General features: G+C 34.1%; 1 protein-coding gene and 1 non-coding gene across 16 annotated transcripts in view; one reads left to right on the forward strand and one right to left on the reverse strand.

The window, feature by feature from the left end:
- The window catches only part of LOC147834000 (uncharacterized), a 146244-nt gene that overhangs the window by 117560 nt on the left and 6056 nt on the right, over window positions 1–22628 (reverse strand). The window lies entirely within an intron of this gene.
- On the forward strand, window positions 3022–22538 carry elovl6 (ELOVL fatty acid elongase 6). Its single transcript, NM_199532.1, is given in 4 exon segments — window positions 3022–3234; window positions 15728–15859; window positions 18119–18270; window positions 21733–22538. Coding segments are annotated over 4 exon segments (801 nt in total). The 5' UTR covers window positions 3022–3151; the 3' UTR covers window positions 22167–22538.

The following is a 22628-nucleotide window of genomic DNA, read 5'->3' on the forward strand; positions in this document are numbered from 1 at the left end:
GGCTCAGTTGGCATTTTTGTGTGGAGTTTGCATGTTCTCCAAGTGTTCACGTGGGTTTTTCAGTCGGGTGCTCCGGTTTCCCCCACAGTCCAAAGACATACAATATAAGTGAATTGAATAAGCTATATTGGCTGTAGTGTATGTGTGGGTGTGAACGCAAGAGTGTATAGGTCTTTCCTATGCGTTAAACACATGCTGGCGGTTCATTCTGCTGTGTAATCTGGCGACTGCTGATAAATAAACACAGAGGATTTTCAGAAAACAATGTGGATGGTTGTATTCAATCAGATAAATTACGTACAAATCTACAGTAAAAACCTTTAGAAAACAGACTTTAAACTGTTAAGTCTGATGAGAGTGTATTTATGGATACAGATTTATGGATGAGTAGAGGAGAAAAATATATATTTTTGAGAAAATATGTATACAAACTTTTCCCAGAGATGGGTTGTGGCTGAAAGGGCATCCGCTGCGTAAAAAAACTTGTTGAATAAGTCAGCGATTCATTCCACTGTGGTGACCCCGGATTAATAAAGGGACTACGCCGACAAGAAAATGAATGAATGAATAAATATGTATACAAACTGATAACAGTGTCACTAAATTTATCATTTTATTTTTTGGTACAAACCAAAAGACTCAACAAAGTTGAACAAAACTAGTGTACAAGTGTGACTCGCTTATTTTTTTTATTATAACATTTCTATTCACTTAGTTTTACATCAGAAAAATACATCACAATTCACAGTTCAAAAGAACTACGTGCAAACATGTGCCATAAAGTCATTCACTTGTACTGCAAAAAAAAACATATATATATATATATATATATATATATATATATATATATATATATATATATATATATATATATATATATATATATATATATATATATATATATATATATATATATATATATATATATATATATATATATATATATATATATTTATATATATATATATATATATATATATATATATATATATATATATATATATATATATATATATATTTATATATATATATATATATATATATATATATATATATATATATATATATATATATATATATATATATATATATATATATATATATATATATATATATATATATATATATATATATATATATATATATATATATATAAATATTATTTCAGACCTCATTAGATAAAGCTTCATCCATGTTGGATTGTATCCATTATATTTAGTCTACTAATCGTGTGGCCCTGTCATCAAACTTCCAGTATTGTTTCTTTTAAAGAAATTAAAAAAAGCAACAAATCATCATATCTGGCAGCATCTTTATAATTCAATCAAGAATAATAATCTATCGTCTATATGGAAATCACTCTGAATTAGGCTAGTCATGACATGGTACTAAAATATCTTGATATGATTTTTTGGATATTTTAGTACCATAAAATCCCCCCGAAAACATAAAACAGGCTGCATTCCTTGAACTGGGGAGTAGATTAACAGAAACATGCAACAAACAACTTTTTGTTATTTGGGGAATGCAGTAAATGGCAACATTTATTTAAAAAGTTGCAAGAAACCTCTTCAGTAATTATACTCAAACAATCATAAATTATATAACAAAAATGATAATTATTTGTATAGCAGTGCATAATAAAATAGCAAAGGAAATATTTCAGCTTATTTAGTTTAACTCAACATACTATAATGATGAATACCTAAATTATTAAGACTAATACATTGTATTAATTTTTAACTGTATTTCATATTTTAATGTATTATTCAATATAAATATTAAACATCATACTGTATATAATAAAAATGTAATAAAAATCCTACTAAATTAGCACAGGTACAAAAACTTATTATGACAAAAAAAAAGATAAATCATTTGTCTATAAAAATATAAATGACATTCATTTTAAAACAATGCAATGTGTTTCAGCTTTGTCCCATGAGATACCACAAGCATCAGGAGGACAAGGAAATTAACTTCACTTTCACCATTTTCACAGATTATTGACGAACTATATATCACATATCATTTTCAAGTGTGAACTCAAAAAGTGGGATGACATTTAAATGGAAAATTCCCTCAAAAATAAAAAATAAATGAAAATGACCAGTTTGCTCTTGTGGTTTTAAAAACTATTTAATTTTATTTAAAAAAAAAATAGAACAATAGAAGATATTTTGACGAATGCTGGGGCGAATCATCTTCCATAGAAGTAATTAAAAAATCACAATGGAAGTTTACGCAACCAGCATTTTTCTAAATATCTTCAGCTGTATTCAACAAAAGAAACTCAAAAAAAAAGTGAAGTGTGCAAATGACAGAATTTTAATTTCGGTGTTTGTGAACTACCCCTGTGAAAAAAAGAAAAGCAATCAAGAAAGGAAGAATAATTTTCACCAAATTGCTTTAATAGATCAACAGAAATATGCCACATATTTGTTATTTTATGGAAGAGGTGCACTAAATGGCAACATTTCTTTTTAAATTAGGAAGAAACCTCTTCAGTAGTTAAACTCAAACATAAATCATACAACAAAAAGCATCATTGTTTTTAACAGCAGCGCATAAGTGATCTGTTTATCACTAGGCTAATGCACTTTATTCATTAAAAAAATCATTAACAAATCCAAAAAACAAATCCAAGTCCATGACAGGCTGGATGAGACTTTGGATGCAGGTCAGTCAAGGCCCTCGCTATATGGATTGCATTTGTTTACATGACAAATATATTTCATGCAAACAGACGAGACCGTTCACAAATATTGACTAATCACAAATACTGAGCTCATACTGTCTGGACAGCGTCCGAAAATGATGAAAAGCGCATCTCTCGTGAATGTATGCCAAAGGTCACCTCATTGTGGATGACGACAGCTCGTTTAAGAGGAGGATGCATCAGTTCTGCGGCATTAGGACCTGGCGTTCCTCTTCCTCGCAGTCAGAAAAAGGAGGGCGTGTGCCGGCACGGAGAGTCAAATCAACTGACATTCGAGAACAACTCACCGAGTGTGCTGGAGGAGGAGAGAGAGATGCGAGGCCACGGCTGGAGCTGAGCCCGCGAGACATAGCCAGAAATCCCTTAATCACAACTCACTCGCTCGCTCAGGCTCACGTTCTTCAGTAAGCGTTCAGAGGACCACCAGAGACCATGTCGGTGCTGGCTTTGCAAGAATACGAATTCGAGAGGCAGTTCAATGAAGATGAGGCGATTCGGTGGATGCAGGAGAACTGGTACAGTAGCTCTGATGCATGATAAATGTGCAAGACCGCACTAATGACCACAGATGCCGTCGTATAGACTTTCCTCTTTTGTTCTGACCAGCGTATTAAACATGTTAAGCATGAATTAAGCCTAAAAATCGTCAGGGACTCTTGAAAGTCACTGGCAGGTATATTATCCAGACCATGATGGATGCACAGTGTGATTTCCCCCCTCGAGACTCATCAATATTGTCTGAGTCTAGCGTTTTATTCAGCATCTCCGCTGATCTGCGTGGAATGAGCGATGCTATAGGCTATTTGAAGCATCGTAGCGCACTAATCAGATTCAAAGCCTATTCAAGGTGATGCTCTGCGTGTGTCCTTCGAGACAATCTGAACTGGTTTTAGTATATATTTAAAAACATACGTGAAGCGCATTTATTTTTCGTAAACAAATCTTTAAACGAGCATTAAATCGTTTAAGGTTAAACCGGTTCATCAGGTCTTAAATAGCTCTCACAAAGCAGCGACGTCCGATTCGTGACAGAATCGTTCTTTAGAGTCGAATCCTTCCCCTAATCGGGTGAACCGGTTAAAAAAAACAGTTGAAAATGCTTTACACATGAATGTAGAGTCGATCCATTTATCAATCAGCCAAGACTGACTGGAGTTAATTACTAGACTAATGGGCACTTACAGGAAATGCTAACATGCAAGCAGTAATGTTTAATGACTCAAAATCAAGCCTAGTCCAGAATCTCTGTAGCAAAATGATGTTCATAATACGAAATAAGTGCAAGTGAACATTCGCTTTATGCATGCTCTTCATAAACCTATCGACATATGTTCTTGATTCTGTACCGGTTCGCCATCATAGCTGTTTATTGCACTGATCATTCAACTGTGTCGCTTGTTAAGCATCCGGCACATGGTTACGTTGAAGCGATTACTCATTGTAGATCAATTTCACGCTTTTGTAATTCTGTAGCGTTTGAGGACAGACGTAAGGCAGGTTTAGTATTCAGATAAGCTGACCAATAGCATGCGGATGTTGATGTCTGCTGACACACATCTGACCAATCACGGTTCCGCGTCACTGTGCCGACTTCTTCGGGTAGCTTGCATCACATCCATCGTCTTGTATCCTCCCGTGTGAAGAACAACACTGTCTTGTTTTTCAGGTTTATTCTGCTAAATATTAAATTTTCTATGCATTTAAGCATATTTTTTGATTACCTCAAACATGTGGGAAAGCTAAAACAATGATGGGAAGAACATTGTGCTGCTTGAATGACTCAGAAATGCAGATATAATGGGATATTTCATCCAAATATTATTCTATATTTCATTATTCACTCTAAATACCTATGAAAATAAAATGTATTTAATTTAAACTATGTCCAAACTATATTTAAGGCACATTGACAAACTTGGTTACTTCACGCTTTTACTGCAAAGAGGAAAAGCAATGCTAGTCAATAACATTTTAAAATGTAATGTTGTAAAATCATAAATAGACAACACAGGAGTAAGTATTTACATATGAGTGACTAATTACAGCAAAACAAAACACGTCCACAAATGCACTTAAAACACCCTTGCTGCTTTTATCTAGTTTCATGATCCTGTCTCGACTACTATAAAATATATTTATTTATAATTTCCCTATCAGTATTTCTTTGATTTTGTACTTGACAGAAAAAATAAATAGTGCTGCACAACATCTAGATTTAAAACTATAAATGTTAACAAGCTACAAGAGAAGTCTAATCAAGACTATAACAATCTGTAATCAAGATAAACAGCATTTAGTATCAATACATTTATATACTACTGTATGTGCAAGTCTTTGGCAAAGGTCATTCAGAGTGAGGGGATGAGGAAAGGGGTTAAATACCAATTAGCTGTACCATTACTCAGCATTTTAAAGCCTAGAGATCACATTGTGTAATTGCCTTTTGCTTTGGAGCATGATACAGAGAGTAAAGATTTGCTTGAGAAGCATTTTTCAGAACCCTCTTGCTGTTCTGATTTAAAAACCAGCTGTGAGGTGCATGTCTCTGCTTTATTAATCCCCTGTGATGAATGACTGCAACACCACAGGATCCTTTCGTGCATCTTCCTGATGATCAGGGAAACAGAATGTCAGCTTTGACAAACAATTCCTGCATTATTTATGCAAGACAAGCACAGGAGCTTCAACATAGGCTAGAATTTTCTGACGTTGTGAGAAGAAAAGATCTTCAAGTATATAAATATATGGCTGTAATTTACATTTCAATTTGGATTAATTACCACCTGAATGTTGGAAGCAGCATGTGTTTCATAGGCATTATTCTTCGCATACACAACTATGTTAATGACTATTTAAATGTTTCAGCATTAGTCACAAATGGCAGTATTTAATAAGGATGCTGCGGTCAGGATTTTTTTCAGCCGATACCGAGTACCGATTCCTTGTCATGCTGATCAGCCGATACCAAGTACAGATTCTAATGCTTCAAGCTTTATAATGCATTAAGCTCATTTTCCCTCTAAGTATGAATCCTTAAGAGTAGATTTCACTTTACCTAAGAAAATAAATTAAGGATGCTGCATATAATACCTTAACATACCTTAATATAATACCTTAACATACCTTAATACCTAAACTGCATAAAATACCTTATAACCATTTAGGTGTGAACATGATATGGCCAGAAGCAGCTTTAGACGGTATAGCAGGTCTCACAGCATCTGTATAAATTTAAGCTGTTGTGACGTAAGCAAATCGATCGATCACGGCCCACGCATCATTTACCTCCTCACGTGTTGTGGCTGCTGTAGACCAGTATAATATAACAGAGCGCACGTGCATCTTCCTCTGCTTGTAAACTCCTAAACAAACACCTGCAATCGCTTCATGAGATCGGTGAGATTGGAGAGTACTGATCAAGTCATGAAATGTCATTATCGGCCAATACTGATCTTTGGCAGATCGATTGGAGTAGGGCTGGGTGATTAATCGAAAATCGAAATCGACATTCAGATCCTATAAGCAATTTAATTCTTCTATTTTTGTCAATTACTTTCCCCACCGTATGTGGAGTCACGTAACACTGCTCTTTTAAGGCTGATTTATACTGTGTCAAAAGTACAAGTATGGTCTGGCGCAGCCTTCCTGTGGTCGTATAGCCATAAACCTCTTGAGAAATGTAACTGCACGTCACTCGTTTGCACTACATTGATGATGATTGAAAGCTGTGCCAGATATGACGGCATATTTTCTATTAAAATAAAATGCAGTTTAAAATAGTATTTACAGAATATACAAGTTATTTTATTTAGAAGAGATACTGCTTATTATCTACTTTTGAAGACATTGAAAATAATTAATTTTGTTTCCAAAACTGCAAGTTATTTGTTTTTACTTTTTTATAAGAAAAACGTGACGGTTTGTTTTAGGCAATGTGTGTTTTAATTTCAGTTGTTCAACGTTGATGTTCAATAAATTATCATAGAGAGTAGATAGTGTATGTTTCCTTCAGTTATATTTAAATCAAGTAATCCACCCTTCATTCAAAAATCTCTGACTTGTGAGCATATTTACTGTACAAAACCTGTCAGTAAACTGTGGAAGCAAAAATAAAATAAATAAAATAATTGTTTATTAATTGAGTTAAAATGTTACATTTTTCAAGATTTTGAACTTAGGCTATATCATCCAGCCCTAGATCGAAGCATCCCTACTAATAAATGCAAACAATGCCAGAATATCAATATATAGTCAATAAGTCAATCATAATTTCAGAAGCAATTGTGTTAAAAAAAAGATAATCAAGCAATTCATTCATTTGATTACTCATTCTACAGAAACACTAAAATAAATGATTAAATATTTCCCATAGACCTGTATTTAGACTAGAGTCTCACTCCAAATGGTATTTCCTAACCTGTCTGTCGTCATAAAGGTACAATATGTAGCAATAAATGTGTGTACGTGCGATTACAGTACAAGACTATGTGTGGGTTATGTAAAGCATGACTTGTAAAATTGCATTAATATTTGAAAGTGCTGTGTCATACCTGTGTGGCTGTGGGCCATGTGTACTTCTAATTTAAAGATAATTTATATATACATTTAGAATTAATCAACTTAAACTGAATTATATAAAAAAAATTATTATAAAATCCAGCTTTATAAAAAACATTATCTGCATGCAAATAAATTTTATTATAAATTCAAATGAAAAAAACACTTAACTTTAATATAGATTACAAAACAGAATCTTACATAAATATGGGGCCACTAATATTTGTTTTCTATTCCCAGCATAGATCAATGATACCAAGCTGCCATGGCTTGTGCAATGTGCCATGTTTCGTGTTGGTCTGGCTTGACCAGAGAGAATTAGCTTCAGGTTGTGAGGATAGCCACAGGTCATCTCTAATCTGGGTGTATTTTTAACCCTCTATCCTCACTACACTGCGCTGCCCAAAAGTTTCTTTAATGAGCTCTCAAAATAAAGACACAAGCAGACAGGAGGCACAGAAACAAAGAGGATACAATAAAGTGGACTGAATTCCACACAGACTGCCAGCCTTACATAATGAGACACATAGTAGGGTTTCCTGGCACCATCAAACTGATGTCCCCTGCAGTGCATGTCACTTAATATAGTCTTATGAATGCAGACAGCCACTTTACTACTACACACTGTGGGATTTAGTCTAAAAAATAAAAATAAAAAATAAAAACACCACCACTGGCATCAAGAGATGAACACACTTTGCCTTTCCTAGATTTTATATTTGACTCTAAAAGAGTTTGCATCATTTACTGCTCATGAGAAATGTGTTCATCAGTAGAACATAAATTAATATATTTGAAATGAAATATAAACTGAGAAGTTTATCCAAGTGACACAATGCTCATTTCTCTAAAATGTTGGTTGTTAGACAATAATAAATGTGTAATATGTAGACTTTTAAACCTAAAAGGATGTTTATGATAAAATGTAATTATTGTAATGGGGTCATCAACATGTTCACTTTAAACAGTATTAAATAATTATTTTTATTTTATTTGTAATTTTACAATGTTAGAAAGGCATGTGAATTTAGCAGTTTTTGCACATAATGTGAGCTGTACTGTAGACTACATGGTTGCAGTCACTATATTTGTTTCTATATACTTCCATATAGGGCTGCACGATATTGGAAAAATCAGACATTGCGATATTTTCTTTTCCAACTTTCAGATACATAAATTGAACAATCAAACCTAAAATGACATGGTCATCATCGTATGAACAATTCAACAAAAAAATAATAATATCTTAATGTTTTACTATTTAATAAACAATCTAATCCTGCAATGTGACGACTGCGCACACACACATTGTGATATCCATGCTCTAACAATATATTGTGCTCCTCTACTTCAATATAAAGTTTCAATGAACAACACTGCACAAAAAAAAGAAGTTGAGGTAAAACAAATACAGACTTGTTCATTATAAATAAGCAGAAAACCTTATGAAGATGCCATACAATCACACTTCAACCAAAACATGTTCAAATTGTGGCTATATCACCCAGCTCCAAACTTAAAGTTTTGGGGGAACAGACTTCCCATGGAGGGACAGAAATTTCTCAGAGTCCATAAAATATCTTCATTTGTGTTCTGAAGATACTGATAATGAAGATAAGATTTTGAGTTTGTAATAATATTAGGGTGGATAAATGATTACAATTTTTATTTGTTTATGAAATAACTCTTTAAATTAAAAAAGCTTCTTGTAACAACATGTAGACTACCACCATCCACAGCAGCAAAAAGAATAAAAAAAATAAGAAAATGACCTCTGAAAGCAGTCACCTTGTGTATTTTCATTGTGAGTTGCCCTGAAGAAGAGATTGCATTTGATGCTTGCAAAGGGTGGTAGAGAAAAACACACCCCTGGCTAAAGCCCTTTCAACCATGTCACAAATTATAACATCAGCCATTGGTTTGTTTAGCCTTAGCCTTGCATGGTAAATGCAATAGCAATTAGGCATGCTAGCCAAAAAACTGTACAGCAAGAACACAACTATATTTTGGAGATTAACATGCAATTTAAATAAAAAAAGACTATACTTTTGTTGTCCTTGCTGTGAAGGTTTGCTCTGACAGAAAATCTTTTCTGTGCTTATACAGTGCATTCTACTAATATGCACTTTTCCAACATTGTGCTGTGTTCAGTAAAAAAAAAACACTGAATCAAGCACAACAGATTCTGCCATCGTCATTAGTCTAAAACTGCTATTAGGCTGCAGATTCGGTTTATTTAGCGACTCTAAATGACTTGAGAAGCAGTTCTATAGCAAACTGCTTGGGCCAGATGTGATCCCTTACAGGTATAGCATCACCTTCAATCTTTGTCTGCTACAGGTCTGCTGCTCTCAGCTGAAAAAACGAGAACATAGACAAAAACACAGATGAAGAAGTCAAGGACTTGATGGTCTTGCAATATATAGACCTACTTACTGGGAGTTGATGACGCAGGACCTAAATCTGTTAGGTGTATATAAAATATTTGTTGTTTAGGTTATTTCTGTGCTACATCCTTTTTCTTGAAGCTCCTAGAACTCTGCTTTTTAAACACAGTAACAAGGCCTGATGGGAATATTCTCTCAATTCAATTTGAATGAAGCAGGGCTCTGCTGGCATATGACACTCACAGCTCAGTAAAAATCCATCTGAACATCCATCTTCTTAAAATAAATAACCATGCCTGTTCTGTACAGGCAAATTCTTCATTTTTTTGCTGGACAATATGTTGAATATTTGAGATAATTTAGCCAGAAATTTGAAATTAAGTAACAATGTGAGCACAATTATTTAACACACCTTTCACTTGGCAAGTACTACAGTACATCAAGATCAGGTTGTTCAAATGGATAAGTTTGATTCATTTTAGTCTGATGGAACTGTTTATTACTCAAAAGTCCACACGAGACATATTAAAATATATGTGAAGCTAATATAAGGACACATTAAATTAAACAAACTGTACAAAAATAAATAAGTACAATTCTATACATCAGAGAATCTGTTAAAATGTCAGTACACAAAAATAGTAATGGATGCTGAAATTCAGCTTGGTCCTTGCATGAATAAATGATAGTTTAATACATATTAAAAAAGGGAAAATTTTATAAAATAATATTACTATTTTACTGCATTTTCGTAAATCAAATATGCAGCATAAAATCTTAAACATCATATAAATATATTTCTATTAGGCATGGGCTGATATAAGATTCTGACGTTATGTTAACCTTGGATGAAAATATCACGGTTTCACAGTGATTGTGATTACTGCTCTAAAATATATTATTTTTAAATGTCTGGGTAAAATCAAAAACTTTTTTCCCTTTTGAACACAATATATTTTATTTTGAGAAACATTTAAAATATTTTGGAGCAGTAAGCATGTCAGGCTAAATTAATTATTGACTTCTGTTGTCTACATTAAAAACAGATTTTTCTTTACAATTTAAAACGGCATCTTTTGATATCTTTTCTTCTGAAGATACTATTGTCCTAAAAAAACAAAACAAAAACAAAAAAACATAAATTAAAAAAAAAAAAAAATCATACACATACCTTAGGAATGGTATTGCAGAAAATGTTGACGGTTTTAAAAACTTGACTTTACCAAACCGCGGTATACCTTGAAAATGGTTATTGTCCCAAGCCTAATTTCTATGTAAATATAAATTAAATATTTATAGTTTATTATGTCAGGAAAACTTTTACTAGATTTTCCTACATTGATTAAACAGTTACATAATCTTGGTTAAAATGGTGGCCATTCTAATAAATAAATAATATTAATACACTTTATTTATATAATTATTAATATATCATATTTCAGCCCAACCTAGCTGCTTTTCATGTCTGATTCTGGTTGGTATAAGGAATACTAAATAAATAAACAGTCCTAGCTGCATCTATTGTTTGGTTCTGGCAGAACACAATGACATTCAAACATAGTTTGTAATGGATTATCATTAGAAGCATCTTGCCAGCTGTTTTCTTAAGTAGAAGCTTGCTAGCTGGCACTACAAAGAGAATGTGTCAGTAAGAGTGAGCAAGCACTGCCAATGCATTTAACTCAGTAGCAACCAGTAAAAAGACTACAATCTTCCAATAACCCTGATAAATTGGTTCTATAAAATTTGTAAATACCACTGCAGCCTCCCTTTGTCCACAAAGAACAATGCAATGACAAGTCAAGGTTGGAGGGGGCTGTATGCATAGAATGGACTCACTGTTCTGAACTGAGAGAGGTCAGTGTTTCTCGCATCCAGTGGGCAGAGAAATCAAAATGATTCGCAGCGTTCTTTTCTCAGCCTACACCCTGCTCATCTTCACGCAGTGTCTATTGAGGTCATGTCAAAAACATTGACAGATTGCTTAACATGGCAGACTTCTGGGATTGAATTCATTACAATTTTTTTACTTAATTCAGTATATTCTTTGACGTTTTTTCATTGAGTTGCTTCGGCTTTATCCATTCTACATAAATGGGCAATTAAAACCATGACGAACTTTTTGGCCTCTATGTTCACCTATTTGTAGTTTTTGGAAGCAGAATAAAAAATAAATTATCTAAGAGAGATGATACTGGCAGAGAGAGACGTGTCCCAGTTTTGGCTTAAAATGCCAGCTGGATGCTGGACTGGCAAAGCTCCCATCTGGTTAATTTCTGCCATTAACAAAAAAAGCCACCATCAATAATGCATGCTTATGGTTTTATAAAAAATACAACAGCCAAAATCAGGAAGCACAGAATAAGAATTTAAAGAGAATTTATAAAATTTAAACTTCACAATTTGCTCGCCCTCAATCAGTTTCACACATTTGTGAGGGTTTTTTTCTTTCTACTGAACACAAAATAAATATTTGAAGAATGTTGGAAATCGTTGACATCCGTAGTAGGAAATCAAATACAATGGAAGAAAAAGGATTACGGTTTCCAACATTCTCCTGAAAGAAACTCAAACCGGTTTAAAGTGACTTGAGAATGAGTAAATGATTACAATATTAATTTATGTTTGACTTTCGCCTTAATATAGCAGTCTATATAAACAATGATTTATTTAGAGATCCACTGTCTATCATAGTTTCAGAAGAGGTCAGTCTCAGTCTTGCCAATTTCATAGTTTTCAGTGTAACTAAAATACTTTGAGTGTAATTTGCAGATAAGATTTCACATAAGGGGAATCAACTGGACTAGTTTGATTAGGAACTGTGTGGGTATGTTACAAAGATCTGACAATCCTTTGTGCCTTGCATACTCCAGCAACGACAAGCAAAACATATGTATGCACTTCAATGCCATGTCAGATTAAACTCCTAATAGAGTTGAGCACAAAGAGAACAAACAGAAAGAAGGCTGTCAAACGTCACATTATGCAAGTAAACAAGTTCTTTCATGTGAGTGGTCAAATAAAAAAGCAGAAAAAAAGCTACAAAATGTTAAAATGTCTTTGAATGTAAAGGTTTAGGGATTAAAATTATGTATATTAGATGATCTGTGAAACAAGTGTCTCTTAATACAACTCAACCAGGTTTTATTATTGAAATTCGGATATTTAAACATCTCAGAGATCTACAACTTAGTCAAAATAGTTTGAAAGAGTTCAAGAACAGTGGTTACTGATTTAGAGCCTGGCTTGCTTTGAAGTGTGCTTAGTAATTTGCAGATTTTTGTCAAGCTCAAACTAAAAGATATTGCAAAACTGTATATGATATGGCAATTTGGCAAAATTGTAATCTTAATTATATTCCATATTGAAGATAATGATGTATATTTTGGTGTAAGTTGTTAATGCTTCTAGATTTAAAAAAAGTACCCCAACAATGGCAGAAGCCACAAAAATAGAGGGTCCATTAAAGGACATAACATCTTTGGACAAAAAAATTTTGGTGGCTGAAAATTTCTGAAATTTTTGAGATTTTCTTGAAAATCTCTAATATCAACACAGTTTTAGATGCCTCTTATTGCACATTTCTGCTGTGTAATTTGCTCTTAGATCAATAAAGATTAAAAATAAGTCCAGAGGTTATCATTGTTATTGACATAAATTTTATCGCTGTTTGATATAATTTCGTTTATCGGCCCAGCCCTACTAAAGTAAATTATAAAAATCATAACAGGACTACTCCAAGTACCTAAACAAATATGGTACAACCTTGTCATTTTCATGGCTACTTGCCATTGTTTTAATTTAAAGTATAAACATAGATTGGCACATAATCATGACATTTGCTCAAGTTGGTACTGAAATTTAGTTTTAATGCTACCGCTATTAAAGATAAAACTGACGTGTATGTATATGACCAATTCAATGCAAATGTCAATCTTGCCATAAAAAAAATTAAGTTTGCATCAAAATATGGAAACTATTTCTGGGTTTTTTGGGTAAGCAAGTATTTTACAGCACTATAGAAATACTCAAAAATGCACCTGTGAATGTTTTTAAACTATTATATTTGATTTACCAAAGTCACACAAGTGGCAATTTCACATCTGTCACATCCATAATAAAGAGGCGTCACATCCATAATGATACTTTTTTTCTCATAAATGTGAAAATATAAAATAAAATAAATTATTTTTTTGTTTTATAGAGATCCAACTCTTCTCCTTTTGATTAGCAATGTTTTTTTTGGGATGTGTAGTTTAATTCACAGAATTTCTACTTAGTATGTTGTGTACTGTAAACCTGCAGACTTAGTCACATCCATAAATTGCTTATTTTCCTTATTTAAAGTACAAAATGTGTTTACAGATTGATATGTTTCTGGTCCCTTAACTCTGTGGTCAGTTGTTCTGGAAAATATAAACAAAAGTTTTACAATAATGTTAACATATACTTTCTATGTGAATTTATGTTTTGAGTTTTACTGCAAATGTCACATCCATAACGCTGGAATTGCTCATATGTAAAAATTAATGATGTCACAGGAAACCAGAACACTGGTTTCCAGCTACTACCTCAGCATTCTTTATAGAGGGCCCGGATGGGACCTAAAGGAAACAAATTTATTGCAAATCAGATTTCAGGGGATCACATTGTCCTCAAAATTGAATTAAACTGCACTGTGAATATTTCCAGCTTCCAGATAAATGCAGTACGGCTTTGCCAGATATTATGAGATCCTAAAAGCAACACAAGCTGTCAAAATAAGCCCATTAAGCTGTTTGTGATGAAAAGCTCCTACAAGAGTTTATTTCATTTTGGCAAAAACTAAGTGATGAATATAGGATTTCAGAAACAATGACATATTTATATATATTTAATGCATTAGGACAAATTTGTTGTGGCAAATAGATTACATTAGCAGTTCAGGATTTAATGAGATATAAAAGAAACCCATCCAAACCTATGAATGCTTTGTAAACAGTACACAATGTGTGTTGGCCAGTATGTAAATCATTTAAGACTGGAATTGCAAGCGCTGGCTCTTGCTTTTTTAACAGCTACATAACCACATTATAACATAGTTGTAACAGTAACAAGGCCAGTTTTGAAGGCGGATGCTTTATATATTGCAAAATCTACAAATTTGACTACATGAAGTATGTGTGTGACCATATGAAATGTGAGAATGTTTAATGAAAAAAAATGCAGTTGTTGTAAACGTAATATTTTTATCTGCAGAAGATGAGTGTGTACTTTCATGCAAACAAATGCATGGGGTCAGTTTAAGAAATTAAGAGCTTCTCTGCATGAAATTGATGAAAAGTGGCAGTATACATTAACCATGTCAGTCTTATCAACACTGATAATATTTGAGAAGCAAATGATCATATTAGACTGGCTTCTAAAGAATCATCTGACTCTGAAGACTGAAAATATTAGTAATAATAATAATAATAATAATATAAATCACTAATATATTAGTATTTTACCATATTTTAGATCAAGTACATGCAGTTATGGTAATTATAAAATCCATACATTTTTACTAACGTACTGTACATGTATATGACTATATAGGGCTGGGCTGATAAATGATATTATATCGAATAGCGATAAAATTTATGTCACAAACAATGACAAGCTCTGGACATGTGTTGTAAAAGTGTGTTGATATTAAAGATGTACCATATTTTAGGCCAAAAATATGTTATGCCATTTAATGGACCCTTTAATTTTTGTGGCTTCAGTCTTTGTTGGGATACTCTTAAATATGGAAGCATTAACAACTTATATCAAAATATATATCATTATCGGTCAGTACGCAAAATAAATTATTGAGATTGCATTTTTGCCATATCGCCCAGCCCAACTATAAGCTTTTTGGATAAGCTGTTTATATAAGCGTTTAGCATGGTATATAGTTTTCATTGAAAAAAATAAAAATGCTTCAAATTTGAACCTGAAGCAGAATCAAAACAATCAAAATGACTAATAATATGTTTTTGACAGATGCATTATAAAGTTTCACAAAATAAAACTAATTTTCTAATTTTCCTTCTTACAGGAAGAAGTCTTTCCTCTTCTCTGCGCTCTACGCTGCCTGCATACTCGGTGGGCGGCACGTAATGAAACAAAGGGAAAAGTTTGAGCTGAGGAAACCTTTAGTATTATGGTCTTTAACACTTGCCGCCTTCAGGTAAATATGTCTATCTGTAATTAGGTCATAAAGTGTGCTGCAAATGTTTGTGAGGGTGTGCCACAGGTATTTGCCCTTTTGCCTCCAGCACCTGTTAACAGTAAAAACATATTTGCCTATTTAACGCATCGCTATGACGTTAGTAATGGAAATACAAACGTAATATGTAAATGAATATATAAAGTAGTAACTGCCAACTAACAGATTTATGAATGATATATTGTGCATCACAGGTGCAGACATCATAATTCTACTGCTGTAAAGATAAATAAAAAGTAGAATCTGTGTGCCATGATCTTAAATTTGCCAAAAGATTATACTTTGCAAGAAGCAAAACTTTAAGACACCAAATTTCTGTGATGTGCACTAAGATTTTTTAATGTGATGTACTTTGCACATTACAAAACAACACTGCAATGAACACAGTTTTCAAATGTTAAGATTAATTACAGAACAAACTATTGTTATACAATGACTCGCCTAATTAGCATAACTTGCGTAATTAACCTAGTTAAGCCTTTAAATGACACTTTAAGCTGAATACTAGTTGCTTGAAAAATATTTAGTAAATTATTATGTACAGTCATCATGGAAAAGATAAAAGAAGCCAGTTATTAGAAATTAGTTATCAAAACTATTACGTTCAGAAATGTGTTTAAAAAATTATCTCCGTTAAACAGAAATTATGGGAAAAGGTATAGATGGACCTAATAATTGAGAAGGGCTAATAAATCTGACTTCAACTGTAAGAGGCCAGCATATATGATTTTGTATAAAGCTTGCACCTCCTCATGACATCTTACTTCCCAGCTAGCAAGAAACATTCTCAGAATTTTGGCAAGGTTGTCTCAAAGTTATGAGCAAACATTCTTCAAGCGATGTTAAAGAGGTCAAGAACTGCATAACAAAACTATGTGGTTCACTTATAACATTACCTATATTTTACTTTAAAAAATAATAACAACAATTTAGAAGAAAAAGGCTACATTTTCTATTATTATGAGCTTTTTGAAACCCTCTGTAGCTATTGGGTCACAGTAAAAAAACAGATTCCAGTCTTTAAAAAGCATGCAAAAAGTTATGTTTAAAACAAACAATCAGAGTCTTATTTCTTATATTTAGTGTCTTAGGGTGCTTTCATATCTGTAGTTCGCTTCATTTGGTCCGCACCAAGGGTAATAAATGATACATTGTTGCATCTTCTGCTGTCTTTGGTCCGAACCAGTTGAAATGAACCAAAATGCACTTATCTGATAAAATCCACATCTCTTATTGGCCAGATGTTGTTGAACATATTTCCTAAACTGCTTATTGATTGGTCAGAATTCACGTGCGGGAAAATGCCAATGAACTCCTGCAGGTAAAAAGAACCGGCAGACACAAAATGTCGCTTTTTAGTATGAAGGGACGACTGCGCTGACTGATTGTATCCCTGCTTTAGACAAACTATACATTTCGAGAATGAAGCGCGGCTCCGGCTGGAAAACATTGTATTAATGCATCGCTCGTCAGGAGTAGGCGTGAATTAATTTAGCTAAACTGTGACATGGTCATCTTGCGAAAATATTACCAACGATCCATCAGGTAATGTTTTTCCCTCTCTCTCTCTCTCTCTCTCTCTGATGGTAAAGCGCTGTCAACAAGTATTTTTTCTCCATATCCCATAATGCACAGCGCATCGGCCTACCGCAGCTGAATTAGTCTGAAAGGCGCAGTACTTTTTGCGGTTGGACCTGTTTTAGTACGGATCATATTCCAACCACAAATTGGAATATGACCAACATTTCTAAAAAACATTTAGTACTAAGAATAATTATTATAATTAATTAGGAAAATTATACAGATATTCAGAAATAATATTTTCATGAATTATTAAGAATTAGGAACATTAGCTCATATGTTCTAGAGCATGTATTTGTTAGCTTGGTTGAGGTAAATAATATAACATATCACACTCTTCTGTGTGGGCATCAAGTCAACTGTGTCTGTAGAAAGACAATGACATGGACTGGCTTGCTTTTCCAGGATTTTCACATGATCCAGCCATTGGCAGCTATCATAAGAAACCTAAAACTGCAACCTGAGTGCTAAGTAACTGTGCAGCCACACAGGCAAAAGCCAATAAATAAATCTGCCCAATAAGAATAATGCATTATCTAAATCAGCAATGGTACACCATCAGTTATAACATTCAACGAAGTTTACATTCATATATTTCATTTTGAATTTCTGATTTGTAATGTTTATTGTTTTCTTCAGTATATTTGGTGCCATCAGAACTGGGGGCTATATGGTAAACATTTTGATGACCAAAGGCCTAAAGCAGTCAGTGTGCGATCAGAGTTTCTACAACGGGCCAGTCAGCAAGTTCTGGGCTTATGCTTTTGTCCTCAGCAAAGCACCTGAACTAGGTGAGTCTATGATAGTCATTCTTTGACAGGGATCAAAACATTTCAAAGTTGCCCTAAACCATTCAACAACACCCATTCCTGTGTTTGAACAATTTTGGGAAACTTTTTTGATCCACTTTAGATGTTGACATACTGTAAATATATGTACTGTATGTATTTTACATTTAAATTGTACCCAGCATACTTAGACTAAAAACCTGCATAAGAGAGTAAAATCAGATTAAATTATTTCTCAACAAATCCTTATGAAATTAAACAGTTCAGTAGTAACCAGACTATTGTTTTTTGTTGTAAAGTTACATTAGCATGTAGTAAATACACTATATATATAATACATTTATGTAAAGTTATGACTATTGTAATGTATAACCGGTGTAGCCACATTCCCAAAATTCCCCAAAACCTCATCTTGATTTAAAACAACACAGAAAAATGTAATTCAGTGCTCTACAATCTAGCCTGCTCCACTGACAAAGAACTGCAGAGAAGCCTAGTGTTCATCTGCATGAATATAATTGGTTGTGAAAGCGTAACAGAATTTGTTAGCATGAACCTTGCAGCATAACCCCAAGTCTCGAAAGCTGGGATAGTGGTTCTATTTTCCACCTGCCTGGGCCTATTGTGTTTGCCATGTCCTGACGGTTAGTGGTCTACCAGGCCTATTGTTGAGACAAAAAGAGGACAATGTGAGGACCCTTCACATGCCTCCTAAGGCCAGAAGGCATATAGAGAGACAACCACATATATAGACTTTTGACAAGCTGAAAACATCCACTTGTCTTCTGATACCAACAAATGGAAAACTTAAACTAAAGCAATGAGTAAATGCTCAAGAGGGGAATTTTAATTTTAAACAATGCTTTTTATTCATCAAAACATTTAACAAATGTTATTATCCCACATGACTTTGGTGAATAAAGCATAATTTCTATTATATATGGTCAAGACAAGAGAACAAAATATTTACTTATTGTGAAACTGGCACAAAGAATGCTTATGGAGTAATTAACAAAATTGCTGCAACCAGGGAAGTCTCTCTGATTGACATTCAATTACTTGCACATCTGTTCAAGCAGATGAAACAAATCAACAAATACTGTCATGTTAGGTTGCTTTTTAAGGCTGACACCTGATGTTGGGAACACAAATTTATTATACTTGACCTAATTTTATTTTATACTGAAAGCATTTTCAAACCTTGCCTCAGTTAGGTATTCAACATAACTAAAGTCTAAAGCAGGGGTTTTCGATCTCAGTAATGAAGGCCCGATGTTCTGCAGATTTTAGCTCCAACCCCAATCAGACACACCGAGGCTAGCTAATCAAGTTCTTACTAGGCTTTCTAGAAACATCCTTGCAGATGTGTTGAGGCAAGTTGGAGCTAAAATCTGCAGGACATTGGCCCCCTAGGACCGAGTTTGAGAACTCTTGGTCTAAAGCATAAAAGTACCTTTATCTATTTACATGTAGTACATTTACCTCACCTCACTACATCATATACCATGATGTTCAAACTAAACTGTTCAGAGTCAAACTACATCAGGCACTGTTTCCACCTTACAATAAAGGGATAGTTCATGCAAAAATGAAAATTTACTTGACAACTATATTTTTAAATAATTTTCATATTATTATTTAATTTTTATCATTTACTCATTCTCAAGTGGTTCTACGTATATCTTTATAAAACTATCTTTAAGAAAATCAAACAGGTTTGTAACCAGTGAAGGGATATTAAGGTCCTGTCCACATGCACACAGGTATTTTTAAAACCACACTTTTTTCTATGTAGTTTCGCTGTTTGTCCACACAAAAACGCAGTGTCAGTTAACTGAAAGCACAACTTTTTGAAACTCCAGCCAGGGTGAAGATTTTCTAAAAATGTCTTGTAAATGCTAAAAACGGAGTTTTAGCCTCATGACGTCAGCTTGCGCACTGTTTTCTCCTCTCTGATTGGCCAACATGGCTGGGTTTAGGGGGATGGTGAAGTCAGTTCTTGTCACGTGACTCATGGAAAAAGACAATAGAGTCTGGCTGCAGATTTGCACTTGCACCTCCAGGCTTGCACGCTCAGGTAACCGCGCTTCCTCTGCAAGTGACATCATTTACAATCGCCACCTGTGGCCGCTTGCATAAAATTCTACGGTAATTTAATTTAAGGTCCTGAGGTGGAAAAATCTCTGAGGTAACGAATTTCATTAAGATCGTTGCAAAAAGTTTTTATCTGTCACCCTTACAAGTGCCTTTTTTTCTAAGCTTTTCACTGTAGTTTTTGGCAACATACGGCAACGGGTGCCACAGTTGCTATAGTTTAGTAAACAGATCGTTACAAACGCGAATGCTTGCCTTACAACAGCTCTACAGTAATGTTACACATCCTCTGTGTCGCTTTCTTTCCATTAAGCGAGTTGAGACGTTCCCTTATCGAGTCGATCTCGACATTATGTTTGGAGGACCTGTAAAACTGGGCGGGGAACATGTAGAGGATCATGTAATTTCATATGAATGCACTCCCACGCAGACATGCTAACTTATCAAGAATAGTTATAAAAAAATAGTTTCCCAAGTCGTTCAAGAATCATTGCTTTAAGTCCATAATGTGTATCTGTTAGTTGTAATACTACAACTCCTTGAAATGTTTAAAATAAAAACTAAAATTCAAATTTTGCAAATTTGGTGTTTTTTATTCATAACTTTGGAAGAATACCTTCTGTCTATATTTAGACCTGTTAGTTGATATAAATAAATAATAAGCTTTGCTTATATGAATGTTAGTAGTAGCCTGCTTTGGTAAGTGCAACTCTGCAGCCAGACCCTTCTCTAAAAAGAACTTTAGAAAAGTTGTGATATGCAAACAAACTCCTAAAAGGCCGCCGTCATTTGCGATCTCCAGCAATAGATCTTCTTGCAGAGACATATGTTGGATTAACCTGATTTGTTGACAAATGAGTTGCAGATCTAGTCCTTGGCAGTTCGCAAGTCCTTCACTGGGTCATTTCCCCTTAGCAAATAACAAGCCATTTGTTTCTTACTCATTTTACTACTTGTAGGGTAAATTTGGGTGCACAAGTGACCAAGATGTAAGCAAGAGAATACGGTCATTTTTCAAAATAACGATTTTCAAAATAAAAGATCATTCAGACTCAGATAATAAATAAAACTAAAATAATTAATGACTTCATGTGCGGCCTGGTACCAATTGATTAATTGATAGTCTTGCCTGAACTATCCATTTAATGTGTATTTTCAGAGATCTAAAGTTCTCAGTCGAGACACATTACCATTTTCACCTGTTGAACGCCTTTAAAGTTATTTCTTGTGACCAAACTTCAGATGTGTTCAGATTTTGTCAAGAACCTTCAACAAACCCTTCATTTTTTCATTAAAGAACTGTAAAATCTACTCTGTCAATTCTCCACCTCTATCTCTCTCTCACACAATCCTGTGTTGTTATGCTTTCAGGTGACACACTGTTCATCGTGTTACGCAAGCAGAAGCTGATCTTCCTGCACTGGTATCATCACATCACAGTGTTGCTCTACTCCTGGTACTCCTACAAGGACATGGTGGCCGGCGGGGGCTGGTTCATGACCATGAACTATCTGGTTCACGCCGTCATGTATTCCTACTATGCTCTTCGGGCAGCCGGCTTTAAAATCTCTCGCAAGTTCGCCATGTTCATCACCCTGACACAGATCACCCAGATGGTGATGGGCTGCGTCGTCAACTATCTGGTGTATTTATGGATGCAACAAGGCCAAGAGTGCCCGTCCCATGTGCAGAACATTGTGTGGTCATCGCTCATGTACCTCAGCTACTTTGTGCTGTTCTGCCAGTTCTTCTTTGAAGCCTACATCACCAAGAGGAAATCCAACGCAGCCAAGAAAAGCCAATAAATGAGAAAATTATTTTTCACTAGGAGAAGTGGGGAGGAAAACAAAGTGGACCAATGTATGGATAGCAGACGGATGAGCTTTTGTGGTTAGGGCTTATGGACTTGCAGAAGTAAAAAGCAAAGACCATGAGGGGCTACTATCAAAGCATACTGTACTACTAATGTATAGAGATAAACCTCCACACCAGTAGGGGGCTCTATTGAGCTGCACTGAGGAATCAATATGATTATATCAGTTGGAGAAAAAAAATGTGTCTTTATGTGATGTTTATGTGCCCAATGCGATTCAATGTGTTAAAAATTGTATAGATTAAAAAGGATGAAAGAAAAATTCAAGTTGAAGTTGAAATGGACTGGGACATTTTGAAAAAAAGAAGAAAAAAAATCAAAGAAAAATTATATGGATCAAATTATTATTGTGTGATTATGTCCAAACATTAAATGTTGCTCTTGCATTTTTATT

This window comes from Danio rerio, chromosome 14, assembly GCF_052040795.2.
Source record: "Danio rerio strain M-AB ecotype USA chromosome 14, GRCz13ab, whole genome shotgun sequence".
NCBI classification, from domain to species: Eukaryota; Metazoa; Chordata; class Actinopteri; order Cypriniformes; family Danionidae; genus Danio; species Danio rerio.